The sequence below is a fragment of the Phoca vitulina genome, unplaced genomic scaffold, assembly GCF_004348235.1.
Source record: "Phoca vitulina isolate PV1807 unplaced genomic scaffold, GSC_HSeal_1.0 scaffold32, whole genome shotgun sequence".
Taxonomy (NCBI): domain Eukaryota; kingdom Metazoa; phylum Chordata; class Mammalia; order Carnivora; family Phocidae; genus Phoca; species Phoca vitulina.
Window position 1 is genome coordinate 3,239,025 of NW_022589735.1, and position 18,704 is coordinate 3,257,728.

Below are 18,704 nucleotides of genomic sequence, written 5' to 3' on the forward strand. Positions count from 1 at the left end.
CACTTGGGGACACAGTGAAGGGAGTCTTTATTGCTACGCTTCCCAGATGTTCCCTTGAAGAGAAGAGGCTGAATGGCAAGGCTGGGAGGAACTGTAGCAGGCCTAGCTGTGCAGCTAATGAAAATTCTATGCAAAGTCTGTAGCCGTAGCTTCCCAGAGAGATGGCTGGTGCCAAAGTCACCACATCCTCCATGCTGTGCCTTGATGTTGTACTGGATACTTCACTTTGAACTCGGCCCCAGGGAGTGCTGGTGGCAGACAGGTATGAGTGCTCAGTCCAGAGCACACAAAGAGGACTTCTGAGGCTGCTTTGTCAGCGCTGATGGCCATGGTTCTGGGTTCTGAAACCCTGGCTGCCATCCTGGGTAGGGGTGGATCAGGGAGTGAAGGTGTCCTCCCTGCTTTCTTGGATCCAGGTACATGACAGATGGACTTGCAGTCCAATCTCACAAAGACCATGTGAAGCAGGTATTTACACTCCCCATTTCACAGATGAGAGAGCTGAGGCTTCAGACACACATGGGGCATGACAGCAATAGAGAGGGCCTCTTGGGAGGCCTGTGGTCTATGTGTTCATCTCCCATTTGTTGGTTTCTCTTGGGGGCATCTTCCCAGGGTGGCCAGCCCCGTGTCCTCTCTCTGGAGTCTCCAGCCTGCACAGCCCTCATGCCCCTCCCTTCATATGGGGCCACTGAGGTGGCGTCATGTGCTGGTTAGAGCATGATCTTCAGAGTCTGGCAGAAGTGCGTTCAAAAATCCTTCTTCTTATGAGCTACATGATCTTGTGTAGTCATTTGCTCTCTCTGAGCTTCCATCTCCCCAGCTACATCACAGTGGTCCTGATGGTGCCTATCTCAGTGGGCTATTGTAAGAGCTCATTGGACTAAAACAAAGGGCTTAGCACAGTGCCTGGCACATCGTGGCCATTCCCCCATGGTAGCTGCTATTATTACTGCATGATTAATATTAATAGTCTTACTTTGACTTTTGGAGTTTGCTTTCAACCATGTTGTGTAAACTTTAATTTGCTGCAAGTCCTGACTTCAGCACAGCTGTGGTGAGCCACGTCAGGAAGGCTACTTGTTCCTTGGGGTGACTTAGGCATGAGTAGATGTGGGGTGAGGGTGTTGGGCAGAGCTCCGCCTGCAGGTCTCCTGTACGGCTTGGTCAACCCTTCCAGGACCTTTCAGCGTCACCCCACTAGTCCCAGGTTCCCATTTCCACCCCCTTGAAATCACTGCCTGCACAGCTAAAGGGAGGAAGAGGGAGGAGTCCATCCTGAGGCCCGGGTTCTTGCCTGGGCAACCGGCAGACAGAAGGGCTGTGTGTGGAGCTGGGATGCCGTGAGGGGTTAGCTTGAGGATGGAAGAGGCAACACTGGAAAGCTCTGGAAGCTTTTGGTGGGATGCCCCTGGTTTGCTACCCTTCATTTCCTGCGATTGAGTTGACCTGTGGCTTCCTTTAGCCAATGAGGGCTAAACATTAGAATCATCTGGGGAACTTAAAGAAAAACCCAAAAGCACCGTGGAGGCCACAGCCCAGTGAAGCAGCTGCTCTTGGTTGAGGCATCCGTGTTTGGAAAGCCCTCCAGTGACCCCAGCAGTCAGCTGAGGATGACGACTGCGGCTTTGCCCAGGCCCCGCTGTCAGCGCCCCCATGTAGGATGGGTGGGGAGGAAGGAGCAGATGGTAGTTAAGAGCTGTATCTTACCCTCTAAAAGGTAGTGTCTGGATATTAATGGAGGAGTAGTCTTCGCAGAAAGAGGTCAGAATCTATTTAACTTGGAATTTGTGCTACTCAGACAAGGCTGGGCCTCATGGCAGCGTAACTGGGATGTTATGTGAAGTAAAGGCTCACATGCTGTAAGGTTACAGGGGCCTTGGTTGGTGTGTATCTGTTTTCTCCATGTAATGATGGCACAGAAATTTTGCCTGTTCAGAGCAAGCCTAATTCCCTTATCAGGATATAGTTACTCATAATTAGAACTTTAATTTAGTTATATGTAATACTTAACAATGGTTCAAAACTCACTGGATGCACAAAACAGCTCTCTGGTGTATCTTTTTTTTTTTTTTCTTTTTTTAAAGACAGGGTCACTGAATCTTAGAGAATCTAAGCCTGACCTTTAAACAGAGACATGCCTGGAACTCAAGTTTTCACATTTCACTGAATTTTATTTTTCTCAGCCACTCTTCATACGTGACAGTAATAAAATCGCACTCATTTAAAATATTTCATAATTACTGTTCCCGGATATACTTTGTCTCCCTGCACTCGGGCCTCATTGGTAAGATTCAAATGCACAAGAAGTCACATTATTGAAACTTTAAACATATTACAGTTAATTCTTGAACAACATGGGTTTGAACTGTGTGAGTCCACTTGTGCGTGGATTTTTTTTGATAAAGTACAGTCCTATAAATGTATCTTCTCCTCGAGCTTACTTCATTATAAGAACATAGTATATAATGCATGTAACATGCAAAATATGACGGGCTGTTTATGAATTCAGTAAGGCTTCTGATCAATAGGTAGGCTCTTAGCAATTAAGTTTTGGGGAGTCGGATTTTCAGCTGCATCGGGGTTCACCTCCCCTCACCCCCGGTATTGTTCAAGGGTTGACTGTATTTCTACAAAAGCTGTTTCTCTCCGTGTTCCTGGGACATCTCAGTACTACAAACCTTTGGCGGTGGACACCAGAGTGTACATCTTTTATTTACTGAGTAATTTTCTGGGTTTGACAATATCCCAGGTACTTGGCCATGTTAACACGCATCACTGTGACCCATCCTTTAAGGTGGGTGCGACATCTTGTTTTGTAGCAAGATAAGAGAAAGATAAGGGAAGCTGAGTGGATTATATAAGGCCATGCAGCCAGTGAGTGCCAAAGGCAGAATTTAAACCTCTGTCTGCTTCAGAGCCTGTCCTGTGTAACCTGTCTCCTCGGCCTTTGCCTCCATAGTCCTGGCTGTTTCCCTCCTCCTGGCCATTCAGAAGGCAGCTCCTGGTTAGCATAGGCATTTTGCTAATATGACTAATAAGGCCAGAGAGATGGATGGCTTTGAGTCAGGGGAGACACCCCTTGTCTTGGTGAGAGTACACATGGAGCCTCACATGCCCATTCCTGTTCCCAGAACAGTAACCATGTGTAGAGCATACTTTTGGGAAGGGATCTCAGACTCAGTTTTTCTCCCTGAGAAAAGAACAAGTCAGCTGGTCACTTCCTCCGACTTCAGCTTGGATGGATGGACAGGGAGACACAAAGTCTTGAAGAAGCAGGAACTCTCTGCAGTGATGGTAATCCTTTAATTGGCTGAAGGTGCCATGACAATATTACTCATTTTACTTATTTCTAAGACCCACATTCATGTCTTTCTCAGGTGTTAGACCCCTTCAAGCTATTTTGGAGCTACAAGGCAAAATAATTTCCTTGCAGAAACGTAGAAGGTCTGTTACTCCTGGTCTCTGATGTCATCTCCGGATTTTTACTGATTTTCATCCTTTGGACCTATGTCACAGGAAATTATTCACTTTAAATTCTCATAGATAGTCATCGTGACTGGGTACTGGGATGTAATCATGATTTTGCTAGCTGTTCTACCATAATTACATGGATCACTAGTGCACACTCAGATTGCTCCCCACTTGAGTTATTCTACCCGATAACCTCGTGTTTTTTTTCCCATGAACTTAATGAATGATGGGACTTTTTCAAGGGTATGATGGTCTGTGACTTGACAGAAAATATCTTCATATGACCTTTCTAATGTTATGATGATATGAAAATTTGATGCAATTATCGAAAATGTTTATATTCCTTCCGATTGTTTGATGTGATTCTTTTATTTTTTTTTCTCATTTATAATGCTTTCGTACTCAGGAAGTTGAGGTAGGTTTTTGACTTTTCAACTGTATGTAGACATAGCATCCCAATAGTTGCCAAATAAAATGTAAATTTCATTCTTAATCCTAAATCTCAGTGGTAAATATTTGTTTTAGTTCAGTGAACCAGCACTGCACACATTTATTTCTCATTGATATATCCAGGGGATGCAATTTATCAAACGCATATAAACAGTCCATTTGCTGCTTTATCTTTTCTCATTAGTTATAGTACAAGTATGATTGTCAGTTATTATCTGTGTTTTGTGTGTTATTTATTGAAAGAGCAGAGCAACTGACATGGTTATTTTCTAAATCATTTTGTCTAGGGCCTGCAGGACTTTATACCAAATGTCAGACCAATTTATCAAAGAATCGCTCTATTCAGGAAGAAAGTGATTTAGAGTGTCTCTATAAACATATACCCACCTATATTTACACGTTTACCAGTAACAGTTTGGGGAATTTTGCAGGAATACAAAGATGTTACAGCTGGAACGGCTTACTTCTGTTTTATACAATTTGGGTAGGATTTATTGGGTGCTTTTGACTGATGCCTTGGGGGAATACACAGGTGAGTAAGGTCTTCCTTCCCTGCTCAGAGGTAGCCTAGGCTCAGGTGTGTGGGAGTGATACATTCACATGCACACAGCTCCCAGTCACTGGTGTACAAGGTTCTCAAGAGTGGGATCTGTGAGGGAAGCCTGGTGGGGCCTCGAGTCACTGCCCAAGCTGGGCTACTTGTGGGAGCCACTTCCTTCAGAAGGATTGGATTCCCACTGGGTGCAGCTCTTTGCCGGGGATGGGCAGGATGGGCCTGGTGGAGAGGAGACTGGGAGCACGTAGCTTGCCCAGAGATAGAACCGCAAACAGCTTAGTGATAAGGTGCTTGAATGGGAAGCCAGCTCCTTTCCCAGTAAATAAACAGAATGTTTGGTACCTCCCAGTGGCTGGATTAGTAGACATTTCCATTGCACACCAATTAAAATTCCAGTCAAATGTCAAATTATACAGCCGATGCACTTAAATAACGTCATCTGGAAATCTCACTTTTCCTGTGACTTCTGTTATATTTTAGAGACACTCTTTGCACCTGCCAACCGGCCCTTTTGCCCCCCAGTCAGGTAGTGTGAAAATTAACTGAACTACTTTGCACTGAATCCTTTTGAGAGAGGTTTTCTTACAGTCCCTTAATGGATCTCTTTGTAAAGGTTTCGGGTTCTATAAAGGGGGATGTACCCCATCCAGGATCTGCAAACCCGACTTGACTCTGCCTGACCATGCGGGGCAGTGCTTTTCAACCCTTGGCGTTAACCTGCCGAGGGCCCACAGATGACCCCACAGAGGCTTTGCTTCGCCTTCCTTCCTTCCGTTGGTGTCCCTGTGGCTCACTCCTGCTTGAGACAAATGAGGCTCCCATTTATTTTCTAGGCTGGGAATCTGTATTATCTCAGGTAATCTCCAGATGAAACTGCAGGGTTTGAACAGCTTCACTGAAATACATATGAAGGAGAAGTGATCTGTTCCATATGAGCTAAGTGTCTTTGATCTGTAATATCTGGAGCCGTGAGGTAAATAATAAATTACATTATCATGTTCGGAGGTGAAAGTTAGGCAGTTGGGTTTCACAAACGGTTTCCATTTTGTTCTCTGCCTCCCCATCGCCTCCTCAGAGTCTGTTTTGACAGCCCATAGAGCTGAAATAAGCACCTCTGGAAGAGCAAATCCCTGGGGAATATTTGAGCTAAATTGCATCAGCCATTTTGGGGCTCTGGTAGTGCAAGAAAAATTCAGGTGTCCATTCAAAATGGGATGGAACCAGAGATTTTTCCAGTTGGTTATGACCATCCATGACGAAGAGACTTAATCACTCAAATTACAGGAGATTTTTTTTTTGCATCATTTCGTGTTAGGGAGGCTTAAAGACTATTGGGGGATGAATTACAGAGCAGAATAATTGTATACTAATTGTATAATAATATGCAATATGTGTTCTGTATATATATTTTGAATGGATTTCCTTTCCCATGAATGTTTATCAGAACAGGGTATCTCTAAAGTGGTCAAAAACCCAGAGTTAAATTCCTTAGCACTAGTCACTGGCTGGCAGGACTTCAAAAGGATCCTTTTCTACGTTAGTAGGATATTTAACTAGTGAAATAAATAGAGAAATACATCATTTTCTGTATAGATCAGTTGCAGGGGATTAAAATAATTGGGGCTGTAATCTTGCCCAGGCTCTGGTTCTTTCTCTAACACCAGGACCCCACCACCTTCTTTTTCAGCCTACACAGGTAATGATGTGTCACTTTCTTACTGTGATTTTTATGCTGACTTTTCATGCTTTCTTACTATGGCTTTACCTGCCTTGAGATACTTCATGATTTCAGATGTAAGTCAACCAATGGGCTCGAGTTTGAGACTCTGTTTCAATTTCTAGGTTCTTCCAGATTTTCACAGTCCCTGAAGAGTTGGGTGATTTTCATGTATGAAGAGGTGTAGTAAAATGGAATCAGCCTTTCCTCCTCTGGTTAGAATTTGGAGGGAGACTGTTCTCAGGCCTGTCTAGTAGAGGCCTGACGTGATACTATGCAGTAGAACCCATAAAATATACATGTGTAGTAACACCACCATCTTTGATTCCTTAGCCTGTGTAATGCACTAATAGGAGTTACTGAATTTAATAAATGGCTATATTTAGATATGCATCTATCTATTGAGGTTTATGTTTTAAAAATTAACTCTTGCTGGGGTCCTTGCAAGTCCTTTTTAAAAGCCTCATCACTAGATGATAAAATAACCAGTGGAGAGGCTGTCTCAGACGCACACACCTCTCCCAGCACGTTTGATGGGACTCATCTGGTATGCCTTCCCCTACAGGCTGGATTCCAGCAGCTCACCACTTTCTTGGGCCAGAAGGAAGATGAGAGGCCAGGGCTCTTCAAGGCCTGCACTGTGCGAGTTATCTGGAAGGGATTCTGGGGTCTGTGTAGCAGGAGCACACTTGGGTACAGTGCAGAATTGGGGTGGTATGGGGACAGGCACAGTACTTGGCCCCATGGGAGTTGAAACTCTGAGCAAACTGGCACAGCTGTCCGTGGCACAGGAAGTCCTGGGTCGGTTTTAGGACAACATACATAGGATGTAGCTCTATCAATTTAGATAGAAAATAAGAGACAGGTTGGGGTGCTAGCTCTCCCCTGAGCCCCCACCTCCAGTCTTGGGCCCTGGAGAAGTGACCAGCCCTGGTATTGATGGAGTGTTGGTTCAGTGCCCCCCCAGACAGTTGTCCTTATGTACCTCGAGCATCCTGATACATGGACTTCTGCTGTCAGCACATGGTCAGGAGGTGCGGCTCTAGAAGAGGCAGTCTTCTGTCTGTGGCTTTTTCCACTTGAGTGTAGATGCCGCCTCCCTGGGCATTCCCGCGCATGTGGAGGGGATGGATGGAGACAGTCCCTGCCTCCTTGGACTTGCCCAGTGTGCAGGCCAGTCAGACCCAGCAGGTATGGTGTGGCAGGGTGCTCTTTGTGCCCAGACATCTCAGTCTCTACTTGGCTGCAGCCGTGCCCCTCCCCGGGGACCCCTGACTAGCCCCCAGGTGGGCTCTGCTTCTAGCATGCTTCCCACGTGTTCGTGACCTTGGCCTCCGATAGGGGTTTCTCTTAGCTCTAGCCAAAGAGTTGTACTCAAGGTTTCACCTGCTCCTGGCTCATTGGTTTTTGCTTAGGCCATCTACTTTGCTTAAGCTGAGCAAAAAGCAGCCAGATGCAGGGAATCATTCTCCTCCCGGGCTTGGCCTTGCTGGGCCAGGGGCTGCTGGAAGGACTCACTTTGCTAATGAGTGTTCACTCAAGGTGCACTTTCACATCTTGGCAGCAATTAGGCAGTATTATTACCTTTGCAATCAGTTTAAAATATTATAATGCAGATACCTGCTTTTATGACTGAAAGGCTTTGTATTTGAAACTGTGATTTTTTTTTTTCCCCCAAGAAATTTGTAAAAATGGCCGTTGTAGTTAACCTGGAAAAGTGACAAGGGGCCTAGAAGCATGTTTCACATGCCAGCCAGGTTACAAAGTAGGTGGAAATCATTAGGGAGTATTCCCTTCTTGAGACTTGCTCAAACCTTTCTTTGACATCAAAGGAAATGTGGCATGTGAAATTAAAGGAACTTGTCTTTGGCTCCAGTTCTTCCCTGTCAGACACACATCCTAAGCCTCCAAGGACTTCCATGTATCAGAACAGCATGTTCAAGTAGAAAATATTTCACAAGATTCACCATTGCCATTGGACAGGACGCTGGCCTCTGTATGGGAAGAGAGCATTGATGGACCACAGTTGGAAGGATGGATGTTGTTTTCTCCATTAGTGAGGATGGGTTCTTCCTGGATTAATTCTTCTCATGTCCTCATGAACAGCAGAATGTGTGGGTAACGTGCTTGTGTCTAGGGCTGAGAGCACATTGGCCATCCAACTGAGAAATTGGGTGCTATGTTTTTCCCACCTAGTATCCAGTCCTTAACTTACACTCATTTAATACTGGCTGTTGAGTGTCAGACCACGTAGTTCAAAGGATTAGGATTGTATTTAAAACCACAGGTGGACAGAGATGTGGCAGAGGGCTTGTTTTGAACTTTCTCCTTGATATTTCATGGTGTGGCCTTTGGAGACTTCCTAACCAGATGGGTGAGAAGGTCAGTGATGCCCTAACATTAAAGCCAGAGCAAAGTGGGCCAATTCCATGGAGTTAAAAATAATTTAATGCTGAATTCCCAGGATCCAGAGGAACCTGTTCGTGTTTATTCATGCTCTGGAAAATGGAATCATTGCCCAAGAAGCAATATGTTGTGATTTTACTCTAAATCCAGTTTCCTAAAATCTATTTAAGGGCTTAGGTGAACTCAACAAGGATCTAATAAAGCCAGGTAATTGAACGACACAGAGGCTGATAAAATTCACGGGAGATCATGTTGGAGATAAACTGCAGCAGGAGACAGTGTGGACAATAATTTAAACTAATTGTGCACCTTGATGTAAATTAACTTCTCAGGAAGAGAAATTGAGGCCTCGTTGTAGGCAGCTCTCTGAAACTGTCTGCAGCATGCAGAGTACCTGCCGAAAACACACGCAGCAAATAATAATTGGCTATATGGAGGAGGAAATTAACTGAAAAGGTGCACAAGCCCTAAAATGGTATGGGGATGATAAACATGGGTGGAGTCTCTTCTCCTGGCAACCCGGTTGCATGGACAGAGTGGGTATGCTAGGGGACAGTGCAGGTGGCTGAGTGCTCAGCTGGGGGCGGGGGGGGGGCGAAAGATAAAGAGAGCAGGCGGTAGTTAAGAAGGAAAGGTTATTAAAAGTGGAGAAGAGGTTAATGTAACCATGAATAAGTGAGTGGCCTAGACCCTGGGACTTTCAAAGTAACGAAGTATCTAGTCTTAGAGCATAAATTGATACAAGCAGCATGCAGGAAAGACATGGTTTTGAGTTGACCAGATTGGCCAGCCTTTGTTACTTTATTGTTACACACCTAGAAGGAATGGTAGGAAGCTCAGTGCATGCCTGTGGTTGATTCTAACCTCGGAAGGGCCAGTCTGTTTTTAACTTTTGTGAGTGTTGGAAAACTGGAACTGCACACCACGAGTTACATGTCTCCACATGAAAGGGATGTTGACAGTTGAAATTATCAGCTGTTACAAACACAGAGGCTTAATCATAAGTGAGGGCAGCAAGGCATCACCTGCGGGATAATTGATAGCAAATCCAGCTTGCACTTAGAAGGTGTCTGTTTATCTGTCAAGCCAAGAAGAGCAGGGTTGTTTCCATATTAGGCTGAAATGTTTTTACTGTGCCTGGTGTTTAATCCGTACAGTTTGAAAAGACAATTTGAAAAGTAAATTGATATTTTTGATTTTTCATGAATGTCTGTTTGGGGAAAGATTCCTAAATTAGTGTATGTTTCCTTTTGTGTTTTGGGAGGTGGGGAGAAAGGCAGGTTTTATGCAGTTATGTAAGAAGCTTTCTGAAATCTGACCTTCATTTTCTATTTTTTTTCCTTATATAGGATGATTATTTCAGAAACTGGAATCCCAACAAGCCCTTTGACCAAGGTAAAGGATGCATTATTTCTTGTTGTATATTCCATGGGAAATGCAGTCTCATTTTTCGTTCCTTGCACGCTGAGTTACTGTTCCTAAAAAGGCTAGAGAGCTGTCTTATTTGACTGACTTGGGGGCCTGAAATGACTATGGTGATAGAAATTATTTTGTCAATTTTGTTATTTGTCTGAGATTACCTAAGACAGATTCTTAAAAATGTATTGAATTGACTACAATCATTGGATATTCTTGTTTTTGTTGTTTTTTTTTTTAAACACCACCACTACAAAAGAGTAAAATGCTTATCACAGTAACCTGGTGAGTTGTTGGGCAGAATCCAGTGATTTCTTTCGTGGAACAGATTGCCTGGAAATGCTGTGCAGTTGACATGAGCTATAAAAATGAAACTTTCTTTCTAGAAACAGGTTAGTCCCAGGAGACTTTCAAGGGCACTAATATTTCATTTATTAAATAACTTCATGGTTTCTAAATAGAAGCTTGTTTCTGAGTCTGCTCACTGGACCACTTGGGTGTAAGGTTGGTCCTCAGAGGGCTCTTCGCACTCACACCAGTAAGCATAAAGCCCGTCTCCTGATGGCCATTGTAAATCACCAGCACGGTGCTCCTGTGAGTTATTTAAGACACACCGAGGACCTGCTGTGAATCACGTCCCTGTCCCTATTGTTCCATGTGTGGCTGCTCTTGGCCACAGAACTGGCTGCTGAAAATGATGCTAGATTGTACTTGAAGTACGTGTATGCAATTAATACCGAAACCTGGAGGAAAAAGATTACCGACCATGTGTCAAAGGTTCATGCTTCTGGGGATGAGCTTCAGTTCTGTGGCTTGAGTGTTTGATGCGATCCCGATGGTCGCCCTGACAAAAAAGAAATCAAGGAAGGCGTTGACACGTAAGCCGGTAGAAGGTGCCCCTTTCTCCTCTCTCCTTTGTCACTTTAATGGGTCCCTCTGTCCCCGGACTCTGGGTTTTTGTTTTTATAAACAAAATTGGTGTTAAAATTTCTACATGTGCATTTTAGCTCATGCCTCTAAGTAGGGCAACATTGTATTCATTCATATGTGCATTCATTCATTCTCTAATGTTGAATACCCACTGTGGACACAAGCACGAAGCCAGGTTCTGGGAATAAAACGAAAAAGCTGTGGTTCCCGCCCTGGGGGAGCTCCGAGTAGAGCGTAGGGAGGTAACCTGGGCAGCAGTTTTGGTGAGATGTGTTCAGGGCCGTAATGCAGGTATGTGCAGGGCACGTGTTGACTCTGTAGGTGGGGAACTTAACTGTGTGTTGCGTGCATCTGGGGAGCAGATGCCGGGAAAGGCTTTCCTTTGCAGATCAGTCTGGGCTTATCCACATCTTAGCAGGCTCCACGAGCCTCTCTCCTTTGCCACTTTACTGATCACTGAGTTGTCACAATAAGCTACATTAAAGCATACGAAGATATTTATAATTTAATTTAGAAATTTTCCATTGAAAATGGTTAAAATTTCTAAACATTTCTTTTGAAAGGATATACCTCCCTTTCAGAAGAACGCTCAGATACAGAGCAACACATTGTCTGTCTGTGCCTGACAGATGAGCCCTTCCGTAAACATTCCTACCAGGATTTTGCTTACAGAGGTCTCTCAACTGATAGTGGCAATGGACTCATTGTTTCCAGCCCTGAACCAGAAATGGGTTCTTGTCCTTTGAGGATCACATGTTGTCTAAATAACTGCCAGATTGACTCTGCCCCAAGACTTGCAAACAAATACTTAAACTTCACCAGGGGAAGACATTTTCATTTTTACTACTAAACATTGGAAAAGATAAATACTTGAAGGTGGGCATCATTTGCCACTTGGGGATGTATATGATCACTTGCCTTGATTTGGGGGTTAATACAGAAACTTTAAGCATCAAAAAGAGCATGATATTTAAATCTGCTAAACCAAGAAGTCCAAAGAAGGATTTTTCTCTCTCAGGAATGGTGGCAAGCATATCCAGCAGATTGCCACCCCGGCTCCCTCTTTTTCTAGCTCTGCAGGCATGAAAACTGGATCTGCTTAGATAAATCTTCCTTCGATAAAACCTCATGACTTTATTGGGTATAATAGAGGACCTTAGCCGAGAAGCCCCACTTTGTAGCTCAGGTGTAGCTGCTGTTGGCTATTTATATACAGAGTCATGGGGAGAGCAGGCAGAGCTGAGAATAGCCTTCACTTAAAATATCAGCCCCAGCAGATGTCATCAATTACATTGTGTGTTGCTCAATAAAAATGGGAGGTTACTATATCAGTGCTGACACCACTTGGTGAAATATAAACCATAGGCATGGAGGATGTAGAGCATTTCATCTTCCATATAATAGGAGAATTGCTGAACTCCAGTGAAAGTTGTCAGCTGCAGGGAGAAGTCATTTCCCCTCCTAAGCTGAAAAAGAATCAAACATGGTTTGAGTGGTTTTGTGGTTGGGGAAAACTTTGAGTTGGTAGAAGTTGAACTTGTTGAAAAACATCGCAGGGTTTCACGTGACGATTACGCCTGGGCATGGGGGTGGACAGCACTTCCCGATGGCAGTGGGGGCGAGGTGGGCTTAAAATGCAGGGAAGAAGAGGGGAAGGAAGATGGGCCATGAGGGATTCTGGTAGAGAATAGCCGGAACGGTGAGGCTAAGGCAGGTTTTGAAGGACACTTCATACCCATCTGTGAAGTTTGAACTTTGTTTTCTTGGCAGTGGGGAACCGGAGAAAGGTTTTCAGCAGAGGAATGATGTGATGAAGGCAGTATGTTAGAGGACTTCATTTGGTGACTCAGCAGCTGTAATGAGGAGCCCAAGTCATAGCTGCTAAATGACATCCCTCCTATGGGACTCTTGCGTGACTTGTCCGTTGCCCCTTCCATCGTCTTGGAGCTTTGGGCTTTGGCTGTGGCAGGCGGTCAGACTTAGCATTCAGCCCTGGAGCTCGATCTCTGAAATGCCCGTGTAGCTCCAGCTTCTCTTAGGTATTGGTGTGAGTGGTTAGGACACTCAATAGTATTTAAGAAGTAGTTACTTAGCTGGAATTGTACTCTCTGCTTCAGGATATTTACTGAACTTGGAACAACAGGGCTTCACAGAGAGCACTTATCATGTAATTGACTCGAAGGCAGTTAGAAGAAAAGTACCTCACTTGGTGGTCTCCTTCCAAGGGACTGAAAACGTCTTTAACTTGCTATCTTAAAGCGAGTCATTAGTGTTTCTTTCAGTGGAGTATAATAGCTGTCAACTTCAGGCTTTTCTAAGAATTCTTTGTGAGATTTGGGTAAAGTAGTATATCCCTTTTTTTTATGTGATAATGATTTAATGCCACATCTCCTCACAGAAGGGACAGAGAGGAGTTCAGAATTGAAGGCAACGATTACTCACTCAGGTGAGACATTGCCTTTGTGAAGTCCACAAAGCCAGACACCCTGCAGGGAGAGCCGGGCAGGATGCCCAGTTGGAGAGGGCACGGGCTATTGCAGATGGTTCTTGTCTTGCATGGGCAGGAGTGGAGGCCCTGGGGTGACCCGCTGCAGAAGGCCGGCTGAGGCTGTAGGGCTCGGGCGTGTTCCCAGAGTTTTGGGTGGCCTCTATCATCACTCTGCCCTTTGAGCATATTCCGTCGCCTGGCCCCTAGCAAACCTGGGCGCACGTAGTAGGTGTGGAGCAGGTATGAGGTTTATGTTTTTGGAGGTGGTGTCTGGTCCAGCAAAGTGCTTCTCTAAGAAAACAGTCCTTGGTCCAGTAAGTTTGGGACCCACATAAACTCCGTGCTTCTCCTGGAGATTCACAGGGCTCATTAGCAATTGAAAGGCGCAGAAAAGTCTTGGTAAAGGCTTCCATTTCACTTCGCATTTTTCTCACTTTGCCTTTGACCACATGCTTTTGTTTCTATTTTTTCACTCCACTTCTATCAGGTACCCAGAGAAAGTAGTATGTTCTGTGGGATGTGCTCTGGTAAGTGCAGTGTGGGGACTTGGGGTTTGCAGTCAGGTTCTCCACGTTTGGAACTTGACTTTGCCAGATACCAGCTGAGCAGTTCTGGGCAAGTTGCTTCACTTCTGTGCTTCGAAGCCTTCCAGTCTGGCAACGGCACCAGGAAAGGCACTGGGAGGATGAAATGAGTTAATGTTTGGCATACAGTAAGTGCTCCGTAAGTGCTGCGTCAGCAAGTAGTTGGTCTTTTTCATTCCCTCTTCCTCCTGTTTACCTGTCTTTCCCTGTTGGTTCTATCCTTTTCCACTCAGGTTTTATTTCTCTCCTCCTCTCTTCCCTTCTGGGAGCCTTCAGAGTTGTGATGCTCTGAAGCGCTTGGGGTAAGTTGGAGCTGGCCTGTTTTATACCAGGCAGGTGGGTCATTGCAGTGGTGTACCCCAGATCCTCATTTTTTGGGGCTGAAGAGGTTCAGGCTCTTAATATGTTCCTTCCTTCCTTCCTCCCATCTATCTATAAACGGTCATCAAATGCTCTGTGTTTCAACCCACTGTGCTGGGTAACAGGGACCACAGTAAGAAAGGCCTCTCCGTGGGACACTCCCAATTATCAGTCAGTCATAAGCCATCCATCTAAGGTCTTAAGTATCAAGATCGTGTAAGTACTGGGAAGGGGGGCGCTGGGGGCCGGCAGCAAGAGCCAGGGCTGGTGGGGGTGCGTCGGGTGAGGACTGCTGGTCTCAGAAACTGGGAAATCCATAAGATGTCAAGTGTTAATACAAGTGACATAGGTCAGTGTTAGTTGAGGTGACGTTTTCTGTTACAACTTGGCCTCACTCAGTCTGTGCCTGTGGTGTGTGGATCAAGCTCCCTGTGCTGTAACCACCAACCTTCGCTAGTAATAGCCACCTTCAGTGTGATAATAAAGGTGCTGTCTCAAAGGTTCTCTTTTCCTTAGAGTGGGATGGCTGAGGAAGGTGATCCAAAGGGCTTGGATCGGAAAGAAGGAGACAATTTATCGAACCACAGTGTTGTGTTAAAAGAATAAAAGGTGTTGCTTTATGTCATAGAATAGAGGATGAACAAGAAGCAAAGTGAATTCTAAAAAGTTGTTTCAAAGCTTCTTGACCAGTCTTTTTTGAAAAAGAAATTTGAAGCTTTCATCACAGAGTTTTTGCTGAATAAATGTTTTTTGTTGTTGTTGTTGCTGTTGTTGCGTTGGGAGGTTGGGAAGGTAATTTATGCATATAACAAATACCTTACTTTTAGAATAGAATTCTGATTACTTGAAGAAGTCCTAAAGTGATGGAACATTAATTAATTGAGGTTCTGTCCTGTAGCCACGGTCCACCCAGAAAGAACCCACCGATTTATGTGGGTATGAAGTTCCGTTCGATGAGACAAACCTTTTTAGAACAAATGGCTGAAGGGAGATTTATCATGGAACTTTTTGAAACAAGCGAGTTCCTTTAATGTGGAATAAATGAATGTTTTAGATGGAGTGTATAGCTGTTGGTTTTAAGGATAATGTTTTTTCTTCTGTAGTGAATACTAATCATTCTTCTCGAGCAGCTTGGCTGTGACTAAATCTCCGATGATGCTGGTGATCTTCAGAGCAGAATATGAACTTGTAGAAATTGATCTCCAGATAAAAATAAAGCTCAGAAAGTCAGGGGCCCTTTTCACTCATGCTGTTCACTTGAATCAAAGAAAAGAAGAAAACCCTTGCCCTTTGACTTCCCATCTATTATACCAAGATTCCCAAGAAGCTCAAATTCTGACCAAAGCCTTGAACTGTTTTGAAGCAGAAATTCTAAGACTCAAAAGGAAAGAGTCCTTTCCATGTTCCGGCTGTGTTTCTGGAACTGGAGCCCCGTGGATTATGGCGGCATCCATGTTTTGTCCCAGTTCTAAAGGGGGCTCCAGGGGAGGCAAGGTTGCTTATTTATAAAATGATTCTTCAGAAGAGAATTTTTTTTCCCTCTAGATTAATCTAAAATTTTACATGCTAGGCTTAAAAGAAATCTTCGGTCGCCACAGCTTTCCTCTTGATGTGGAATTTAACCTCACCCCAAAAAGAGCCTCTGATTTGCATTCATATGGCCTTGAACTTTTCTCAGTGTTTAAGGATCTGTTCACCTTATCTGATCGCTGGAGCTGCTGATTTTCAGAGGCAGCTGGCCTGGTTTGTATGAAGCATCTTAATAATTTTCCCCTGGTTGTCTCATGTCTGGTCTGCTTGGTTTCTCCTTCTTACCTTTGCCTTTTGCGTGATGTCGCTGCGACACTTTCCCCTAAGTGGCAGTCCCTCTGACCTTCCGTGAGCCCCTTTCCCACCCCAGACCTTCCTGCTCTGCGCTGGCCCCATTAGCTTCCTTCCTTTTGCCGTCCCTTCTTCTCTTTCCTGTTTATGACAATAAAATAGTTACTGTTTTTTTTTTTTTTTAATTTTCAAGTATTGATTTTTAACTGTTCGAAGTCAATTTTGCCAGGGAAGAAACAGAAACTGTTAATTTACATCTTCGTGGGCTGCCTCTTTTTACTCAGCCTATCTGCTTTGAAGTTAGATCAAGTTAAAAGTCACAACTTTCATCTCTGGCTGCCTTGGCCTGTTTGCTTATTTTAAAGAAATAAAAGCATCACATAAAGGATTGAAATCCAATGGGTGCCCCTTCTTGCTGCTTTTCCCTAAGGTGCCACATCATTAATGTACTTTTCTGTCCATGTTCTTACACTTTTAGGTTATATGGGCATGTCTCCAAGCAAGATGTTACATTACATGTTGGGCCCTAGAAATAAATGTTTCCCTTCTCTAACCTGTTCATTTCATTGAAAATTGTTTCTGAGGGTCTTTGGTGTGGTAGTTGTAGATCTAGTTAATGCCTCTCTGTTATATTGCATTATACTAATATGCTACCATTAATCCGCTATTCCCGCATTGGCGGACATTTATGTTGACTATTTGTTTTGCTATTGGGGCTGCTTTTTCTTAGCATTTCTAACACACACCCCGACTGATTCTGCCCTGAAGGCACTTGGCCTGGAGAGCCTGGTATCCCAGGAGGAGGCCGAGATGAGTCATGACTCTGACACTATTTAAATGTGTTAAATTCAGGCAAATCACGCGGCCTTTTCGGACTTCACTTAGCCTATTTCTGAAATAAAAAGGGGGTTCCCGAGGTCCTTTCCATCCACGATAGTTAAGCTCTCATGGTATCAGGCAGCATAGAGTCTGGGTATTTTTTCCTCATAAAGGAAGGAAAAATGAAAAATCTGAAGCCTGATGCTCTAGTTTCAAAGGTTACAGTTTAGCCAATGAGGTATGAATATAACTGCAATAAAACCAGTGGAATTAAGCGGGCCTTTAAACCATCAGGGATGGTGAGGGAGGCTCAGAATAAAAAGCAAAAAAGGCCAAAGTGGGAGGTACTTGGTCTTCTCACAGATTCTTGCGGGCATTGCCAGGGGTGGAGGGAAGAGCAGGGTCTCAAGGGTTCCAGCTGCAGTCTTAGTCCCCCATTAGCTTGCTGCATACACCGAAGTAACTTATTAGCCTTCGTCTTCTCGTCTGGGGCTAGTGACACCTGTCTCGTGGGGCATTCGTGGAGACTCAATGACATCATGCTGCAGAGGGCCACAAGTCAGTGTATGGCTTGTGCCCACTTAACCTCACTTTGTGGCCAGCCGAGTACTGTCAGCTATGACTTTGTGGGCCCCGCTTCTTCATGGGGGTGCCGATGGCTCGGTCAGTGTTCTGTGCCGGCCTCCCCCTGGCTTCGCTGGGAGCTCCCACCACCCTGTGCCTCCAGAACCAAGCCGTGGTGGGTTGCGTTCCGCCCTTTGGATGGAATGATAGAGAACCATGAAGGGTAGTAAAATTCCCCTTGCAATGACAGGGCTCTGTGGCTTTCTTTTACTGTGTTTAAGAGGTTCCTTCAGCACGGACAAATCCCTTTTAAAAACATGTTTATTACCTTTCCCCAAACTCATAAAATGTGGTGGTAGTTTCATAAAAATGGGGGAAAAAATCCTTCCTGCTATTCCACCTGCTAGAACAACGGCCCCTGAATTAATTATATTGTGTTTGTGGAGTGCTAATGAAACAGCCCTGGTTTGGGGAGATTCTCAGTAGGGAAAAAAATGTCAGCTGAATTTTAAAATCAATCAATAATGCTGTTTAAATTGTCCTCCTTTGAGACTGTAGAGGGGATTAGAGCATTTTCACAAGTGGACGTGGCTGTTGGCAGGAACCCTGCCAGCGTCACCTGTGTCCCCACAGGTCCCAGGCCCGAGGTGGAGGTTTTTCCTTTGTTGAGGTCTTCAGCTGTGTTCCGTGGCAGTTGATTGCCGGAGGCCTGTCTGCTGTCCACTGATGCCCAGGATGCGAGGCAATGTGGTATATCAGAAAGGTCCTCAGTTTGTGGTCTCGGTGATGGGGTTTGATTCCCAACTCTTGCTTTCAGGAGCTGTGTGTGCTGAGGCAAGTGCTTAGCTTCTCTGAGCCTGTTTCCTCCTCCTCTAGAAAATAGAAATTAACATTTATTGCACCTACGACCTGTCAAACTCCTGGTGTAGTACCCGACCCAGTCTTAATATCAGGATTACGATAAAGGCCACAAAGCTTTGGTAAAAGGTGAAGGGACAGTGTTTTGTGCTGGATTCCTAGATCTGGAAGGCTCTTTGAAGTCTCTGCTACGTCCGCTTACCTGATCCAGCGCACTAGCTAATTGATAGGGAATTGTTGAGTCGAGTACTTAACCGATGA

General features: G+C 44.6%; 1 protein-coding gene across 2 annotated transcripts in view; it reads left to right on the top strand.

The window, feature by feature from the left end:
- Positions 1–18,704, top strand: part of SPOCK1 (SPARC (osteonectin), cwcv and kazal like domains proteoglycan 1) — a 525,232-nt gene that overhangs the window by 217,124 nt on the left and 289,404 nt on the right. Inside the window, exons 3-4 of one of the 2 annotated variants that reach the window (XM_032425035.1) lie at positions 3,881–3,889; positions 9,953–9,998. In XM_032425035.1, the coding sequence (XP_032280926.1) occupies positions 3,881–3,889; positions 9,953–9,998 (55 nt within the window). The remainder of the gene's footprint in view (positions 1–3,880; positions 3,890–9,952; positions 9,999–18,704) is intronic. The other variant, XM_032425034.1, reaches the window with a different exon arrangement.